At 56.5% G+C, this 17,775-nt stretch overlaps 4 protein-coding genes across 4 annotated transcripts; 1 reads left to right on the top strand and 3 right to left on the bottom strand.

Moving 5' to 3' along the window:
- Positions 1 to 161: 161 nt before the first annotated feature.
- Positions 162 to 1,934, bottom strand: F5144DRAFT_564122 (uncharacterized protein). The gene has a single exon (XM_066788412.1). The coding sequence runs from the start codon at positions 1,869 to 1,871 to the stop codon at positions 399 to 401; it is 1,473 nt and encodes a 490-aa protein (XP_066647153.1). The 5' UTR covers positions 1,872 to 1,934; the 3' UTR covers positions 162 to 398.
- Positions 1,935 to 2,343: 409 nt separating this feature from the next.
- Positions 2,344 to 7,756, top strand: F5144DRAFT_528178 (uncharacterized protein; the record flags this gene model as incomplete). Its single annotated transcript, XM_066786877.1, has 3 exons — positions 2,344 to 2,742; positions 2,813 to 3,700; positions 3,758 to 7,756. The coding sequence occupies 3 exons, from the start codon at positions 2,344 to 2,346 to the stop codon at positions 7,481 to 7,483; spliced, it is 5,013 nt and encodes a 1,670-aa protein (XP_066647154.1). The 3' UTR covers positions 7,484 to 7,756.
- A 588-nt stretch (positions 7,757 to 8,344) lies between these two features.
- Positions 8,345 to 11,012, bottom strand: F5144DRAFT_564127 (uncharacterized protein). The gene is made up of 3 exons (XM_066788413.1): positions 10,177 to 11,012; positions 9,753 to 10,078; positions 8,345 to 9,680 (listed from the first exon to the last, which is right to left on the bottom strand). The coding sequence occupies exons 1-3, from the start codon at positions 10,675 to 10,677 to the stop codon at positions 8,804 to 8,806; spliced, it is 1,704 nt and encodes a 567-aa protein (XP_066647155.1). The 5' UTR covers positions 10,678 to 11,012; the 3' UTR covers positions 8,345 to 8,803.
- A 3,780-nt stretch (positions 11,013 to 14,792) lies between these two features.
- On the bottom strand, positions 14,793 to 17,488 carry F5144DRAFT_139379 (uncharacterized protein). The gene is made up of 5 exons (XM_066782379.1): positions 17,297 to 17,488; positions 17,193 to 17,231; positions 17,101 to 17,128; positions 16,218 to 17,042; positions 14,793 to 16,089 (listed from the first exon to the last, which is right to left on the bottom strand). Coding segments are annotated over exons 1-5 (1,866 nt in total). The 5' UTR covers positions 17,299 to 17,488; the 3' UTR covers positions 14,793 to 15,117.
- Between the last annotated feature and the right edge of the window lie 287 nt (positions 17,489 to 17,775).

The following is a 17,775-nucleotide window of genomic DNA, read 5'->3' on the forward strand; positions in this document are numbered from 1 at the left end:
TCTCGATCCGGAACTTATCCCTCGGCAGGAGCCAGTGTGCCAATATTCCAGGGCTTGGCTTTGTTATCTCTGTGCCACACAAGGCTATTCGTACATACCATACAAGTATGTATGGCCGACCCGGATTCCGGAATCGGAATCACGGACCTCCCGTGTAACATATTACCGGCCGGGCCCCGTGTCGAGTCGGTGGTAAGACCGATGCGCCGGATGTAGTGCCGATCACCGCGCAACGGTCAGCCGAGCTGAGACGTGCATGCGGCTCCGGCCTCGTGCGACTTGACTGCACGACACAGCTGGCAGTTTGACCTCGCCCCATCCCGGCCAACCAGCTGCTGTGCAATTACTGTGTAAGGTAATTCTTGTTTATTTTGCAAAAAAGGGAAATGGAATCAGATTCAGCTCCCGTCTTGGTCTGGTGAATATCCAAAACCCAGCTCTTCGAGAGATCTGGCTTTCCTCCCTTGCACTTCAAACTGCAACTTGGCCTTGGCATAAATCTGCCTTTGCCAGAGCAACTCCGGACTCCAATGCGGCGATTCTTTCCCGGGCGTCCCTGACCGTTTAATCCGGTCATGAGTCTGATTGATATATTCACCATCAGCCCCCTCCGGCCAAACGTGATATTTGGGGCCCCGTCTCTCCGCCTCCTCAACTTCCCATTGCCTCATCTCCTTCACCGACGGCAGCGGCAAGAGATTCGCCCATGTTCTCGAGAACACCGCCGCCTGGCTTTCGGAGAGCGCAAACGGGATTACCTTGATCGGCAGTCTGGTGAATACCAGTGTTGGGTGATCAATATGGAATAAGTGCTGGTACGTGTTGTGCACTCGATTCCCCTGTGTTACCACGGGTGGTTCGAGAGAGCGGAGGAACGGGAAGGAAAAGAGGTACCCGGTGGCGTAGATGATGGCGTCGATATCTTTTTCGATTCTCCCGTCCTGGAATCGGACTCCTCGTCCTTCAGGCAAGAACTCTTCGATAACAGGAACCTCTTCGGCACCGCAATAATCCAGATTGGCTTGCGATGTGGGCGATCGCACCGAGAGCAGCAGCGGCTTTTTACAGACATGATTGATCTGCGCTGCGATATCGAGCCCTGATGCGGCATTCCCAACAACGACCACCTTTTTGCCGGTAAACTGTTCTGCAGTCCTGTAGTGTTTGGAGTGAGAGATAAGGCCAGGGTGTGCCTTGTGGAATTCCCGCGCTCCCTTGGTGTCGGGGATGTAAACAGCAGTGTAATGGCCGGATACTACGACGACGGCATCGTATGTTGCGCTCGTCGCCTTGCCCGTGAGGAGGCACGCCGTGTCCACATCCCACTGGTCCTTTCCGTCCACCACCCTCAAGCGAACGTCCTTCACTTGTGTCGAGAACTGTATGAGGTGCCGGATTTCATTGGCGTATTCGACTACATACTCCTGGATATCTTGCCGAGAAGGGAAAATGAGCGTGTCCTCTTTCATCGGAAGATCCGAGTATTCCATCAAATCCCGAGGAATGTTGGTGTGCAGGACTTCGTACATGGGCGAGGGGAAGACGGGCGCCTCCTCTCCTTCGCGCGGCAGGGGCGGGTCCGGAGGACAATAGGGGCTCGTTTGAGGGACATGCACCGTTTCCGAAGGCTTAGGGCTGTAATTCCATACCCCGCCGACTTCGGCCTGCTGTTCAAAAATGTCGATTTTATGAAAGGTCTTTTGAGCGAGCAAGTATTTGGCCGCTGCAAGCCCACAAGGGCCGGCGCCGATGATGGCAACCTTCCTGACATCGAAGCGATCGGGTTGTTGGGAGCCCATGACAGCGTGGAGGAACGAGGGTTTTATGTAAGATTTTAAGCGATTGACGGAAAGACCCAAGAAACGGGTCATTTACAACACCTGGTAAGGCGGTTTTCATGTGATGTATCATGAAGCCCAATGGTTGGTGTTGAGGGGTAAAGAGCAGGGGTAATATACCGTTTCGTAAATTACCTGCTTGTGACTTCTTGGCCCAGCCGGGTCAGCCCACCGCCTTCTGTTTTAAGCCTGAGTTTGACCAGGGTGGGCGGCATGTTGGAGCTCCCTTTCATCGCGTCTCTGCCATCATTGGATCATTGGAGCTTGCCGCGCTTTCTGCGAGCGAAGCTCCGAACACACCACCAGACTCAACAACGCACATAAGCAGTTGTCGACATCCAACCGTTCCCTTTGTGACTTCACCCCCGAATTGACTCCCACTCTTCTCCCTTGCGTCGCCACGCCTAATCAACCCACTGCGACCGGCAAATGTCGATTCTACAAAGAGCTTTGGCGACACCGAATTGATGCCGTAGCTGCTGCCCTCTCTCGAATTTCTTACAACATGGCGACAACCGACGGCGATGGCGCTGCCAATTTGGTTTCGCTATCTGGGACTCCAATCGCGCAGTTAAATCCTGATTTGCCCAATCAAGCTTCACGCGCCGTCCGCGGCGAGGTTACCATTACCTGGCCCTACAATTCCGTCACCAAGAAGCTCGCCTTCCTAATCGCGGAGCCCGACGTGCGCCTTCGCCGTGCGAAAGGACAAATACGGATAGAGCTTCAGGGCCCAAGTGCCAAGGCTGCTTCTGAAAGTGGGCTCGGGGCCGGCGACGAACTGCTCTTCAGCTTGGATGGCGCGGAATGGTCCAAGGATGCCTCACCTGGGCGCATCCCGGGTGCCAGAGTCGAATGGCAGCTGCAATTCAATCAGAAGCTTACGCTCCAAGTTTGTATTCTGGTTAGAGCGTTTTTCTTCAGTTTTCCTAACGCCTTTCTAGGTCAAATTCGGCGAGTCGGGCGAGACAAAGCACATTAGCATCGACAGTCCCACGGCCGAACAAACGGACGACCTGATGGCTGAAGCGCGTAGGATAGCCACACCCGAGCCAGAACCGACCTTGTCCGAAAACCCAGCCACCGTTCGCAAAATATCGGAATTCACAGCGAACGAATACCCCTCGCCAGCCTTTGTCAAGCGAGCCCGGCTTTCATACGGCGCCCTTTTCGAGGGCGGTTTCGACATATTCGAGGAAGATGGTGGAGTCAAGGGTAGAGGTCGAAAAAGGACGAGGTTTGGTCGCGACAGCAGCGCATGGCGCTACAGCAGTCAGTCACCCAGCCCCGAGCGTGATACGTCGGTCTCGGACGCCATGGACGAGGATCACTTGGGAGACGCGACCCCTGGGTCGTTGCCCAAACCGCAAATGGCGGACGAGGGTTGTCAAACCGTCGAGGTCGAGACGGAAACAAGTGATGCTACTCTTCCGAGATGGGAGAAAACCCCGGCCCCGCCAGAAACTCCGACTCCTCTCTCCCGGAAACCCTCAGCAGCTCCTACCCAAAAGCAGCACACTCCAATCCGCGAGGTCACCCCCGTCGCCCATATCCCTCAAGAGGAACCGGTCCCTGTAGTACCGCAACAAAACATCGCTGTACCGTCGGACGAATCCGCCTCGACTATAGAATCAGCGCCTACGACGGAACCGGACCGACACTCACCTTGGCCACCGGTCGACAGGGGAGGGCCCCAAGGGCAACCCTCTACAACGGTTCCTCTCCCAAATTTGCCTGCAGCAAGCAACGCCGAAACAGTCCCGGATGCTCTGTTCGGCTCGAGGTCCTTTGCCTCCAGCTTCTCTTCTTTCGGCGCTGGTGCGCCCGCTCAAGTGGAATCAAGCCTAAGCCTGGCTGATCAAGTCAGATTCGGCTTTTCTCATATACCACAAACAACGCACTCTCCGTCTCCACCAAAGCCCGAACCTGCCCCCGAAACGGGCTTTCATCAGCAAGATCCGTATCCGATGGCATTCCTAGATAACACACCTGTCCTCCAAACACATTCCGAAATGGACACTTACACCAATGCAGCGGACGAGGAGCAAATGGTTGTACAAGGAGAAAACATGTCCCCGGAACCCCCCGCGGTTGAGACTTTTGGTGAGGGTCAATGGGAGATGTCGACACAGCCCCCGCACTACAATTCGATCGAAGGCGGCCACTTCGGTACGGATGCTCTCGAGGAAGGGTCAAGGGTCACAGCCGAACAGCTCTCGTTTCAGGCGGACATCCCCCCTGATAGGGTGCCCGAGGGCTTTACCAGCTATGGGCATGAGAATGTGCTCGACAGACATGAGGAGCAACCGCTACAGCCAGCATTATTACCACACGATAATCAGCCCCTTGTCGAAAATGAGGATACGAATAGTAATGACGAGGTCGGCGTTGAGGAAGACAAGGACGAAGACGCGGATTTCGACGAATATGCCTATGGTGAGCAAATCGAAGAGGGTGACTACGACCAACGCAACTATGATAAGCCCTCTGATGATGAAGACGACCTCTCGGAAGAAGATGAGGAGGTTGAGCTCGAGACAGAGGAGCGTTATGGCAACGAAGAGGTGTACGACGACGAGGATGGCGAAGGCGAAGAGTGGGACGAAGAGGAAGAGGAAGATTACGAGAGCGGCGAGGAAGACTACGAAGAAGAGGACGACGACGACGTAAGCCGTTACCAGCCCAGGAGACCTGCTGCGCCAGCGCCGTCAGGGGAACCCGTCGTTATTAGCCTGCTCTCGGACTCTGAGGACGAGGACGAACCTGTCCCAGAACCGAAACAACCCGCGCTTGCTCCTCAAACGGCACATGCTCCGGCGCCTCCGGCAAGTTCGGAAGCATCGTTTAGTCCAAAACGCGAGGACACGCCGAGCGTGTTGGAGAGCGTGGAAACAAGCGACGCAGAGGAGGAACAGGTTCCCAACGCTGTCTTCGGGCAGACCGATGTTGTCGATTTCGCCACCCGAAACGTCAATATCCTCCAACACCCAAGGGCGCCGTTGGCAGAGCTGGCTGCCCGCGCTGAAACCTCGCAGTTCACCGCCCAATTTCCTGGCTCATTCGGAGTGTCCAGCGCCCGAGATGAGTCATATGTCCCGCAACCCCAGCCAATGTCCAGCGAAGAAGGCCCGTCAGGCCTCCCCTTTGTCTCGCTGCCGAAACCACCACCGGCACCAAGCGAAACTTCTTCGGAAGGTCTTTTTGTCTCGCAACTTCGCTCCCGATCCCCTGATGCAGAGGACGAGCACGCCGATGCGGACTCCGTGAATGAGCCCGAGCAGCCTACTGAGGGCTCTGCGGATGGCGATATGGATCCGGAGCTAGAGGAGGCGAGTGCTCAGGATGAATCCTCGGACGTGGAACTCGAGGAGAAGGAGGGGGAGGAGGAGGAGGAGGAGGAAGTGGAGGAGGTCGCTGCCCGAACAGCCCAAGTTCAAACCGAGGATACTAGCCTGCCTGATGCAGATGACGCGTCTTTCTCCAGCCAGGTTGAGATGCCAGAGGACGTTGAGGCCGTCACCTCGCCAACCAAACGCCAAGACGACGATGCTAGCCTATCCGACGCAGATAATATGTCCTTCTCCAGCCAGGTTGAGATGCCTGAGGAGGATGAAGCCGCCACCGGGGCAACCAAGCCCAAAGACGATGATGCTAGCCTACCCGACGCGGACAATCTGTCCATCTCCAGCCAGGTTGAGGAGGATAAAGCCGCCACCTGGGCAACCGACTCTCAGGACGACGATACTGTCCTACCCGACGCACATGATCTATCTTTCTCCAGCCAGATCGAGATGCCCGAGGAGTTCGGGGAGAGCGAAAGTGAATACATGAGCGTGGACGACAATGCCCCATCCAACGTTGCGGTCACTGCAAACGTTGTTACGGCAGCTCTTGAGGTCGAAGAGGTCGAACAGGTCGAAGAGGTTGCGGTTTCCGAGAAAGGCAATGCCTCCCTTTTTGAGGAAGACGTCGACATGGTTGATGCGGGCTCGTCGCAGGTGGACTCCGCTTCTCTGAAAGAAGTAGCTTCTAGCCCCTTACGGGAAAGCTTGGATGAGGCGGCGGCTGTCCCCAGCCTCGTGGTTACCGAGGTCACACCAGAAGCCGTCACCAGTGCTGTTGCTGATGGGCTTCTCCCAGATGCCCAGTCCTCTACACAACAAGAGCAACAAGTTCCGTCGTCGGTTTTGGCGGACCGAGAGCTGGCCGCAGCAGGATCGTTACAGCAGATGGCGGACGATGTGACTCCATCCACGTTTGGCTTTCAGACTCAGGTCGACTTCGCGGTTCCAAAGGTGCCCGAATCCTCCCAAGAGCCTCCGGCTTCAAGTCCTGTCGATTATGTGGTTACGCCGCCAGTGGAATCCCAGCCTGAGACGAGCAAAGGCTTTGCTACTAACAACGAGGTTATCAATGCCGCAGAAGATGTTGACGCCTCGGTTGCAGAAACCGCCACTAAGGCTCAGACTAGCGATACCTTACACGCGGACCCCCCAGCTGAACTATCCTCAGTGGCCCCAATGGATGGGGCTCATGACCCTCCCGCTGAGGATGAACGAAAGCAACTCGTGGAGACCGAAGAATCTCAGGAGACACCGGAGAGTCTTGAAACAGCTCAGCAACCTCCGTCCACACCAATAGATGAGCTAGAAGACGAGACAATGATCTTGGAGCAACTCACCCAAGAGCAACAGCAGTCTTTCGAGTCAGAGGCCGCCGAGTATCAAATGCGAAGCCGCTCGCCCACCCCCGACCTCAGCGTTCGACTAGCCCGTCAAGCCGTGGCATCCAAGCGTCACAAGAAGGCCGCCGAGCCAGTCCGAACCAGCCCCCGGCTCACCCGCGCGCGATCCAGCAGTCTCCGCTCAAACGGCACCAATGGCACCAATGTCACCCCGGAAAAAGACAAACCCAAGGAAGAAGACCCCAGCGTCAGCCTTGCCAGAGCAGCCCTAGCCTCACCCTCCAAGCGCGCCGTCGAGGCCGAGACCAAGGCCAAGGTCGAAACCGACGGCCCCGCCCCAACCACATCCACCACCACCACCACCGCGACCGCTCTCAAAGCCGACCTCACCAAACGCCTGCGCACCGAGCTCCCAGAATGCGTCCCCCTCAAGTCCCTCCGCACGCACCTGGACAAATTCCCCAACATCATCGCCGTCGTCACCACCTCCCCCCCGACCCAACCCGCGCGCGCCAAGGGCGGACCCCGCGAGTACTTCATGTCCTTCCACGTCACCGACCCCTCGGCGGCGCCCAACGCCGTCGTCGAGGTCCACCTGTACCGGCCCCACAAGGACTCCCTGCCAGTGGTGCGCCCGGGGGATGTGGTGCTGTTGCAGCGCTTTCAGGTTAAGGCGATTAGCAAGAAGGGGTGGGGGTTGCGGACGGGGGCGGAGAGTGCGTGGGCGGTGTGGGAGGGGGGAAGGCGTGGGATTGATGGAGATGGAAATGGGGATGGTGTTGGGGATGGGGAGGGGAGTTTGGTGCCGGCACCGCAGATTAAGGGCCCGCCGGTGGAGGATTGGGAAGGGTATGTGGGGTATGTGAGGACGTTGAGGGAGTGGTTTGGGCTGGTCATGGCGGATGCTGCGGCGAGGGGGAAGTTGGAGAGGGCGGATCGGAAGCTGATTGAGGCGAAGTAATTGGGCGGGGTGACTTGCAAATGTGTGCTGTAGCGGGGTTGAACTTTTAGAGGCGTGGAATGGGGACTCGGGGCTTAGGAAGGGGATACAAGGCGTTGGTTGGGTTGGGCACGGCGATATTATTACTAGTACCAGGCCTATGGGTTTTGGGTTTTAGGCAGTGGGGTGAGAAACAGGTTTATTTATATTTGGGTTGGGTTGGTTGAGACACAACCAAGTAGTTAGCTAGTTAATTCGGGTGCTTTACAAATAACAGCCATTAAGCACTCCCCCCATTTTGATACTGTATGAATCTGCAGCATCTCCTCTCTCTCTATGGATATGTACGGCCACAGGTGACTTGATGCTCCTCGTCCACTCTCTGGGCATCTATCTGCCCGGCCCTGGCGAGTTAATCACTACCTTCGAGGTCGACGATCTGAGCGAAATCCGATATTGATAACTAAACAATAGAGCATCTGCATCTTTGTCACTCAACACAAACTATTCTTCATATGCGTGGTTCGCAGATGAAGATCTGATTGTTAAACTAAGGAAGCTATCACTTTCAAGTTGAACAAACCAATGAATGGTTGGGTGGGCGGTTTAAAGTCATGGTTTGGTCTTGTGCTTAGTGTGCTAACGGCGAGAGGTTAGAGAACTGTGAAGTGTTGCATGGATGGGCAGAAGACCAGTTGCCGTGCCCACGACAGAGTTGATCTGTCATCTGGGACGATGGGTGGAGGTTGGCGTGGTTGGAGTTAGCCATCGTATATTTTGAAACCCAAGATGAGTCGTGGATGTCTAGCGGCGACGCAGGATGGAACGGACGACAATAGGCATATACAATCAAATACGGTAGCGGAACGGAATAAACTGAAACACCGTGTATATTCAATTCGGCCCCAACTTGCCCAGCCTCATCCACCGAAGCGAATGCCCTCCCCGTATTACGAAGACACGTACTGAACTGCTGCTTTCTAACAATAAAAGCGCTCATCTTTTGTCTATGCGCAAAACATGCCCTCTCCCGTGACGCGCACACAGCAATGGACAGCGCCATCGCTGCGTGTGTAGTGTATCCCTCCGTCCCAATGCAAGATCCCATCCTAGCCCAGCCCAAGCATGAATCATGGACCGTGCCGTCCCGACTTAGTCGGCCAAAAAGCAACAAGTTGGGGAATCATTAACCAAGAAAAAGAGAAAGGTGGCGGCCAAATTGGCCCAAGAGGAATGTGTCGCTGGCTTCTCCCGGGAAAAGCAAAGTGTACAAGCTGCTAGGGAAAGAAATAAAACGGCACTCTTCGTAGGAAACGTCGAATGCGCGCAAGTGCCAGGTGCTTAGAGCTCAGGATCGTAGATCCGAGCCTTGATGTACTTGTCGAGGGCCGGGTCTCCCCACTCCTCCCACTCGAGCCATTGCTCTTCGGGCAGCTGGCTGACGCCGTCGCGGCGCGAGGCCTTCATGACCTCACGAGCCACGATCAAGCTAGCATCGCGGACACGGTCGATCCGAGGGTAGATGAGGCCCTTCTGGACCTCCTCAGCATTGAGGGAGCCAGCGAGGGCGGCGGCCGAGGTGTAGATCATGTTGTCGGTCACGCGGCTAGACTTGGAGAGGATTGCGCCGAGACCGATACCGGGGAACACGTAGACGTTGTTACCCTGGTTGGGGTAGTAGGTCACGGGCTGCTCACTGGTCTTGACGGTGAACGCCGAGAAAGGCGACCCGGAAGCGAAGATGACAGTACCGTCAGTCCACGTCACGGCCTGCTCGAAGGTGCACTCAGCCTTGGTGAGAGGGTTGCTGAGAGGGAACAGGATGGGTCGACGGCCGAGACCGCCAGCGTCAACGGACGCCTTGAGGGCGCGGACAACAGACTCGGTGAAGACGCCATGGGTGGCAGTCAGGCCGACGAGGGCAGTCGGCTTGACATACTCAATGACCTCCTCAAGAGTGCGGAACTGATGGCCGTTGTTGTCGGCCCGGGCGAAGTACTTCTTGTGCTCGGCGAGCTTATCGCCACGGTCCCTGGTCACCAGGCCCTTGGTGTCGACAAGCCAGAACTTGTCCTTGGCGGCCTGTTCTGACAAACCGCGCTTGGTGTAGTACTCAACCAGCTGCTTCGCAACACCGACGCCGGCAGAACCAGCGCCCATGAACACGAGACGCTGCTCCTCGAGGGGGACGCCAGAGAGGTTTACGGCTCCAATGTAACTGCGAGGTGTGTTAGACATGCATGTGTGGCACGTGAGTGGGGGCGGGCTTGGGGTAGGGGTAAATGCTTACCCGCCAAGAACGACGGCACCAGTACCCTGGATGTCATCATTGAAGCACTTGTAGTTGTTGCGGTAGCGGTCGAGGTAATTGAAAGCCTTCTCGCTCTCAAAGTCCTCGAACTGCACCACCATCTCGGGGTAGACCTCGGCGGCAGCCTCCATGAACTCGTCCATGAACTCCTGCTGCTCGGCGACAGAGGGACGCTTAGCCCGCAAGCCGAGGTAAAGCGGGTCCTTGAGGTTCGACTCGTTGGCGGTGCCGCAATCGAGGACAATTGGAAGCGCCTTTTCGGGGTGGATACCGGCAGCGGCCGTGTACAGGGCTAGCTTGCCAATCTAATGCATGCACATATTAGCCGACCGACGTCTTGGGACCCGCCAGCAATCCCCATTGGGGGAAAACAGGCAGTCTGGGCATTGCCGAGGCCACTTACCGGAATTCCTACGCCATTCACGCCGAGGTCACCCAAGCCGAGAATGCGCGAACCGTCGGTGACGACGCAAATCTCGGGATTCGGGTAGCGCCAGTTCTTCAGCATCGTCCTGATGGACTTGCGCTGCTTGATGGAGATGTAGAGCGCCTCAGGCCGCGTGTACAGGGTCGAGTACTGCAGGCAGACGTCACCAATGGTGGGGGTGTACACCAGGGGCATGAGCTCCTTGGCGTTGTCGATAAGAAGGCGGTAGAAGAGGTCGACGTTCTCGGCCTTGAGGGTTGACAGGTAGAGATATTTATCGATGCCGGTTTGCCGGGTCCGAATCATCTTGAGCGCGCGCTCGCATTGCTTGTCGCTGTCCTCCATGACGTGCGGGATCAGACCGGTCAGGTTTTTGGCTACACGTTGTTCTGGGGTAAAAGAGAGGCCTTGAGGAAGAGAACAGTTAGCGGCCAGCGCGCGCAGACGGGGTATAGCCCGTGAGGTGGATGACGGCATTGTGAAGGTAGTCGTGGCCAGACAGTGCTTTGTTGATGGGTGATGGGCAGGAGGATAGGAGACGATGGGCAGGTAAGAGTAAGGGCGGCAGGGAACAATGGCCTGGAATATGTATGGGGGGAGACCGGATGACGTTTCCAAGTGCGTCCCAACAAAGTACAGTCGTGACGTCCCCAACCCGCTCAAGGCCCCGTGACAGACCGGGGAGGCGCTTTAAAAGACAAAAAAGATCGGACGGACAGAGAGAGGGGAAGCTCGAAAAACGCAGGGACCACAACAAGCTGACTCACCTCTATTCCACATCGGCTCCGAGAGCATCTGGTAGCCGAGGGCCTGGCTCTGGCTGATGTACTCAGTAGTGGCATACTGGCGCACCTCGCCGTAGCGGTTCTGGCTGTAGCCGCGGAGGGTGTCGAGATTCGCCATTCTCATGGCTTCCTCAATGGCAGTGATATCGACGGAGGACATTGGGTTGGCAGCTGAGATCCTGCGGGTAGACGAGATGGACATGCGCTTGGAGCTAGATATAGACGAATGCGAGGAGCGGGCTGACGCCACCGAGGATGAGGGGGAGATCGACCGAGGTGTTGAGATGTCCGAGCTGGATGTGCTGGTGTTGAGCGGGTACGACGCCATTGCATGTGTGAGAGTCGGGAGAGGAAGGAAGGGCAACCGAGCGAGGAAAACGAGACTGTAAATCCACGGAGCGAGCTCGAGGCAGGGCTGGACCAGGTGCAGGAAAAGTGCCCCCTGCGGCGTGAGTTTAGCAGTATTATTAGAATTACGAGGGTGACTAGGGCCAGCCGTCCGGGTCTTGGGCGCAGTTGCAGAAGCGGCTGTCGTTTGGGCCACCAGAGCCTTTGTTAATAAGAGGGACAGTTGCAGAGTCTTGCCCAGACGTTTGTTGTTGAGGGCGAGCCGGTTTAAAACCTTTTGCATGCTAGCTGCCCGAGACGCGAGCAGCGTCCACTTTGCTGCCCGTTTGCCCATGCCCAACCGAGAAACGAAGACGAGATGCTGAAGGCGGGCGATGCGACAGAGGCCTGTTCTGGGAGGTTTCGTCACACGTTTCAAGGGCTGGCGGCGTCGAGGGCGCTTTGCCGGTGCACGCCTCCCTCAGCTAGTTACGTTGGGCCGGGAAGGGGCGCGGCAGAATAAAATAAAAAGTGGGAAAAACTCAATTACCATGTCAGGGCACGCCGGGGTCCCTGGTGAAATGGCCGGGTACTGGTACGGAAAGAACCCAGCGCTGGCTCTTTCCTTTGCTGGCGAGACCTGCGAACCGGAGAGGATTTGCGGGTTCCTTCTTGTGATGGCACTTACACCGCAGCCCGGGCCAATGGTGGGATGCTATGGCGGTAGGAGTCACCGAGATGACTTCCGGGTGGAGACCGGAGTGGCTCCCGAAGGGCCCGGTTAACTGCGCAATCCATGGGATTTCAAATTACACGAGCGATCTTTAGTGCTTTCCTTGACGAATCTGGCTGCGACCTGGCACGTTCTCAGACCTCTGAGCGTTTTTTTTTTGTTTTGTTGGGAGGGCAGTTTGGTGGCTTGGTTGGTGGTCTAAGATCGCTGTGCCGTTGTGGGACGTTAGCCGGAGCTGCCCTGTGTCAGAGCTTCCGCCCCCTGCAAGCTGCCAACCATTGGCGCCATGGCGTCCATTACGACTGTATTCGTACCGATGGGCCGCCAACACTGACCTCAGTTCTCAGCTATCATATCACAAGCAGAGCGTAGAGTTTTTCCTGCGGTCAGCAATACTTTGCATACTAATTTCGCCCAACGGAAGTCGTGGACATCCCCATCAACCATGGGTTTTGTTTTCGTGGTTTGCTCTTCTCAATGTTTTTTGGAAGCAATGGTCACGGGGCCTCTGTTCGGGGCTGCCGTGGGGAAAAGTCGGTGGGCCACCTTGTTGTGTCCAGGAAGCACAGGCTGGACTCCCGGTCAGCCACCGTCGGCCCAATCACATATCAGGCAAAGGACAGCAGACTGCCTGTTTGGGCTAAGAACACCCGTCCCGATCCATCGGTAGGCCTTTCGGGATCGGTTGTCGGCCCTGTCTGTCTGGAACCAGCATCTCTTCCTTGCCTGCGACAAGAAGCAAAGAGGCACGCGCCCTGTTGCCAGGGGCTTTACCGCCATTGTTTGTTACCTAATAATAAGTGATCGTAGAAGGCTGGGCAACGCGCAATCCGAATTGTTGACGGAATTCGCATCTGCCTGTCTCGGGAGACGGCACGGGCGTTTGCAACAGTTTGTCAGCGGCCCTGCCCCGGGATATTCTCTATCTCGACGAAAACTGGCCGTGACGGAACGAGCCCAATGCTACACACTCGAGAGTCTCCCGGCAGGCGAGAGGAAACCAATATCGGTTCCGGTGTAAGCAGGCATGCAGACGGGAGGGAGCTGCAGGTACCGAAGTACTTCGAGGTTCAGTTCGAAATGCGCGATCTTTCTCCCTGCCGGTCTGGGCCCACAGCACATCAGGCCCACCCAGCCCACAGTGGAGCGTTGGGCATCGGTGGGTCCAGCCATCGAAAAGCGGGTTTTCAGGGGCATGGCCGGGGAAGGCACGAGGTGCATGGATCTGCTAACGATTACCCCCCGACTTCTCCCGACTGTGACACTGGGATTCGACGCCTTTGCATCGCAACGACCAGAAACGAAATTCACCTTCGGAAGAACCCCGGGCGCGCTTGCTTCGGGAAGGAAAACCTTCGAGAAGAACAGGGCATGGGATGAAACAGGTCACATCCGCGTCTGATGTGCCCTTGTCTTCTCGGGCGGCCTCCACCATGCTCAAACAAACCAAGCCGGTTGAGCGTCGCTTGCTCCCCAGCAATTGGCCGAGCCGTCGTCCGAACTTCACGATGCCATCTCGGCGAAGGCCGTTTGTTGTGAAGGCTGGGAACTGCCAAGCTCGTTCTCCTGCTGCAAACCGTCTGGAATTCTCCCTGGCTCATGCCCCCACCGCTCCGCGACCGTTCCCTTGCATGTTGATGGGAAGAAGGAATCTGGCCAATGCTCACGTTAACCGATGTCATATCGAGGAGCTCTAACGACCCGTCAGAGAAGGAGGGTTTACTGTGCCATTGCAGGGAAATGCTCGGGCCGGCATGATAGAGAGTTGTGGTCTCGCCCGTTCTGTTTGATCCTCTCCCGTCTACGGCCCTCGGTGTCAAGGAGCTTCTCGGTCCGTTAACCCCATCTCGGGATGGGCCAATTGATCTTGATTGCAGTTCCACGCCCCTCAAGACGCTTCTCTCGGGATTGAGTTCAGCTGATTGTGAAGCTCGACCTGACAAAAGCCGATGCGGTTATCGGGCATTCTTGCACATGCTTCATTCAATATGGCATCATTCCCCACACACACGGCGGCGGCGGCCCGGCAATCGGTCATCGGCAATGGTCTGAAGGGAATTTCCCTGCTGCCGCCATTGCTTGCCTCGTTCCGACCATCGGACGTCGCGGAGAATATCGGGAGCACATGATCACGGGCTTGCGTTCGGATGGTGAGATGCAGTCCCGATCACGGCTCAAACCCAAAAATGACAACACCATCATGACGCTTACTGCCAGGATCTATTTGTCCCCGCATGTTGAGATGCACCTTGAGGTTCCCCGGTCTCCACCATCCCCGAAAAGGCCAAGAAACCGCCATGGGAGATTCCATACCCGGCACGCTCCACCTTCAGCCCCGAGGTTCTCGAACTTCACCGCTCCCCCGTCCATCGTCAAGCCACCCCCGGATTTCCAAGGTCCAAACCCACGCGGAGGCTTGTGAATGTGTCGGGTCCCCGGAGCCAAGCCGTCAAGGGCAAGCCTTGTCTAAGATGACGAATGACCGGGCTGATGTTGTTAAACTCCGCGGAACTGCATTTTGAAAAACCCCAGATTCAAGATGCGTATAAAGTGCCATAACGTCATAAACATTTTCTCCCGAGAGGGGCACTCTTGCGAGAACGTCACTTGCGGGGTCGTCAGAAGGATGATACTCCTCGGTATTCGTTCATCGACGCCAATGTTCAGGAGACTTTCGTTCCATGAACCTCGGTATCACCTGTCTTGGCATTGTGAGTATCACAAGACAGAGATGACTGCAATGAGCTTTACGATAATCCGAGGATGACTCAGGATCACCCCGTCCGATGCCGGCAACTCGAACGCAGAGGTAAACGGAGAAATTGTGCCATTGTGTAAGCTAGGTACTTGCCCCTTCTTGATAGCAAGAATTATATTCGAACATGGGCCATAGATAGGGAGCATGACTACCACGACATCAGCCTCACAGCCCCCCATGCAGGGTGTCCTTTTCCACGCTGATGTGTCAATCATCGCTTCCAAACGCAGCCCAAATGCAATCTATAAGCAAAGCATCGTCGATAATACCATGCCAAGTCTAACCACCGCACTCCCCCAAGATACACTTACTACTTACTCATCGTCCTCATCATCATCCCCCTCGATAACCATCCCCTTCGCGTTCGGCACACCCACCAAGATCTTCCCCCGCGGCACCCTCACATCCCTGACCTTCATGCACCCAAACACATTCAGCTCCCTCAGACTCGGGCAGCAGCGGAACACACAACCGACCACAAAGTCCGTCACCTCTTCGCAGAAGCTGATCTCCAGCTTCCGCATCGCCTCGTACTGCCTCGCGCCCACCTCACTGCGAAACACGTCCTCAAACGCGCCCACCGCAATGTGCCTGCAGCCGTGGACATTGAGCTCGCGCAGGGTCTTGCCCGAGTGGGCGACGAGGGCGCGGAAGCCGTCGGAGCACAGGCCGAGGCCGTCCGGGTTGTCGCGGGGGCGGGCCGAGTCGAGCTGGCGGCACTTTTGGAAGTCGACGACGACCAGACCCGGGTTGGCCCAGTCGCGGAAGAGGCGCACGAACCCGGCGTCGGTCATCTCCTCGCTCTCGGTGATGCGCAGCTTGGTGAGGGATCGGCAGTGTGTGTGGATCGCGTCCAGCACCGTGTTGTCGGCCTGGGGCACGCGCGTGAGGCAGAGGGTCTCCAGCCCCGCGCCGATCTTGCTGAGGAGGTCGACGTAGATGTCGGAGTGGACTTCGTTGCGCAGGTCGAGGCTGAGGTGCCGGAGCGTGCTGATCTGCCCGATGGCGGCGACGCCCGTCCCCGTGACTTCTTGGTTGTGGGAGACCTTGAGTCGGGTGAGCGAGGGGCAGGTGGTGGGCAGCAGCGCGAGGATCTCGTCGCCGAAGTGTAGGTCGGTGAAGTAGACGCGTAGCGCGCGGAGAGCGTGGCCCTTCTTCTCGAGATACTCCTTCCACTTGCCCTTAGAGAGAAGATTCGCACCGTGGAGATAGAGGTCTTCCAGCTCGATGTTGCGCGTCATGAGAAAGTCTAGGACTTGGTCCTTGAAGTGAATCCCGTTGCGGACCTACCATGGTGTTAACTTGCGCTACCGGTATGGAGCTACGACAGGGTTTCGCGAGGTATGACCCCGTCCCGAAAGCCGCCGTGCCCAGAATGATGATAGAGGAAATAACCGCCTGGGCTGCTACTTACTTTGAGCTTCTTAAGGCCCGGAACGGTCTGGAATATGCGGATGAAATCGTCGGAACTGAGTTTTGCGCCGTCATAGATGCAGACCTCTTCAGTGGTGGGTTGCAAGAAAAGACTCAAGGTCCTTGAGTCGAGGAGGCGGTGCTTGGAAAGCTTCCGGGCGATCTTGTCAATGATAGGCGAGGGTAGGTCACCTAGGTCTTCGGCAAGATCGATGTTCTTCGCAAGTGTTTCGATGCAGAGGGTCATTAAGCTCTTGGCACCGAGCGAGTATGTCCCGTCCAGAATATTGCTCTGTAGCTGCCGGCGTCGGCCAACCGCCCCGCCCGTGGCTCGTTTCGGTTTCTTCTTCTGCACTGCATTGTCTTTGTCAAGCTCCTTGCTGCATGGGCTGCAGAGCAAACCCCCGTTGGGCCCGTTTCGGCTGTACGCGGTGACGGTGAATCGCTTCCCACAACTCTCGCAGTTCTCCTGCTGGCCCGGAAGCGGCGCAGAGCTCTGCAGGAGGGCGCGCGCAAGCTCATCCTCGTCTTCCGACTCAGCTCCGCGCTTGCGTTTTTGAAACTTCTTGCTTGCCTTGATTTTCTCAATGGCCTTTTGCTCCTTTTTCCGTGCCTCCTCGTCTCGCGAGGGTGCCGCCGCCGCACGTCTACTCCGCGTGGTGGGCGCGGGGCTGGCAGTGACGGCTGGAGTGGTGGCCGGGGAAGCTACCGAAGTCTGGTCATTGCTTTGGTTGTCCCCGTTAGCCGGCTCGCCCTGTTCATCCCGAGCCGCTCTCCGTCGAGCATCGGCATCTAGGCGAATTTGATGAGCGGAGATGTTATGTGACTAGTCCAATGCCCGTCAGTATTCCAACGTGCAAAAGTCCACTATGGGAGAACCCCACCGCCAAGAAGTCAGTCAAAGCCGATTGTCTGTAAGAGGATGATGGTCAGCCAGCTCAAGCCTCGTGATTTTTAACATTAGTCTGTCACTAACGGGCCTACAATCCGGCGCTGCTGCCGACCTTGTCGAGACCTGAATGATGCATTAGTGAATATGTTTTTTTATTGCAATTATAATATCGGAGCAGAAGATCTCACATCTTTGGCGGTTCCGAATCAGGTATTTGCTTTCGAAGGGCGATGGGGGAAGAAGTTGGGGATGCGAGGTTTGGGGCGCAACTGTGAAATCGTTCGGTTGAAAGTGTTGCATGCCAGCTGAGACACGCTTTGACGCGAGGAGGGGCAAATTCAATTAAAATCGCAACGCCAGAACACCTGACCGTTGTCTGCAGAGGAGAAAAGGGGAAGGGACCTGGAGGTTGATGATGGAGATATTTCAACTAGTCTCTAACCGTATTAGGCTACAAGTCTCGGACTAATGTAGTTGGACTTGAATCTCGAGAAAGGAGCCAGGGCAATAATCTCGACAACAATGCTGTGGTTTACACCCGGGTCTTTAAGACCTGCCGAAATGCCGAGATTTATTTCGAGGGGTGCAGAGAACGGACAAAGGCATCGGAAGGTGACCAGCTGGCGCAAAAATAGCCCACTGTCACAATCAAAGACAACGAAGCAAG

The sequence above is a fragment of the Chaetomium tenue genome, assembly GCF_020726465.1.
Source record: "Chaetomium tenue strain MPI-SDFR-AT-0079 chromosome Unknown F5144scaffold_2, whole genome shotgun sequence".
Classification (NCBI taxonomy): domain Eukaryota; kingdom Fungi; phylum Ascomycota; class Sordariomycetes; order Sordariales; family Chaetomiaceae; genus Chaetomium; species Chaetomium tenue.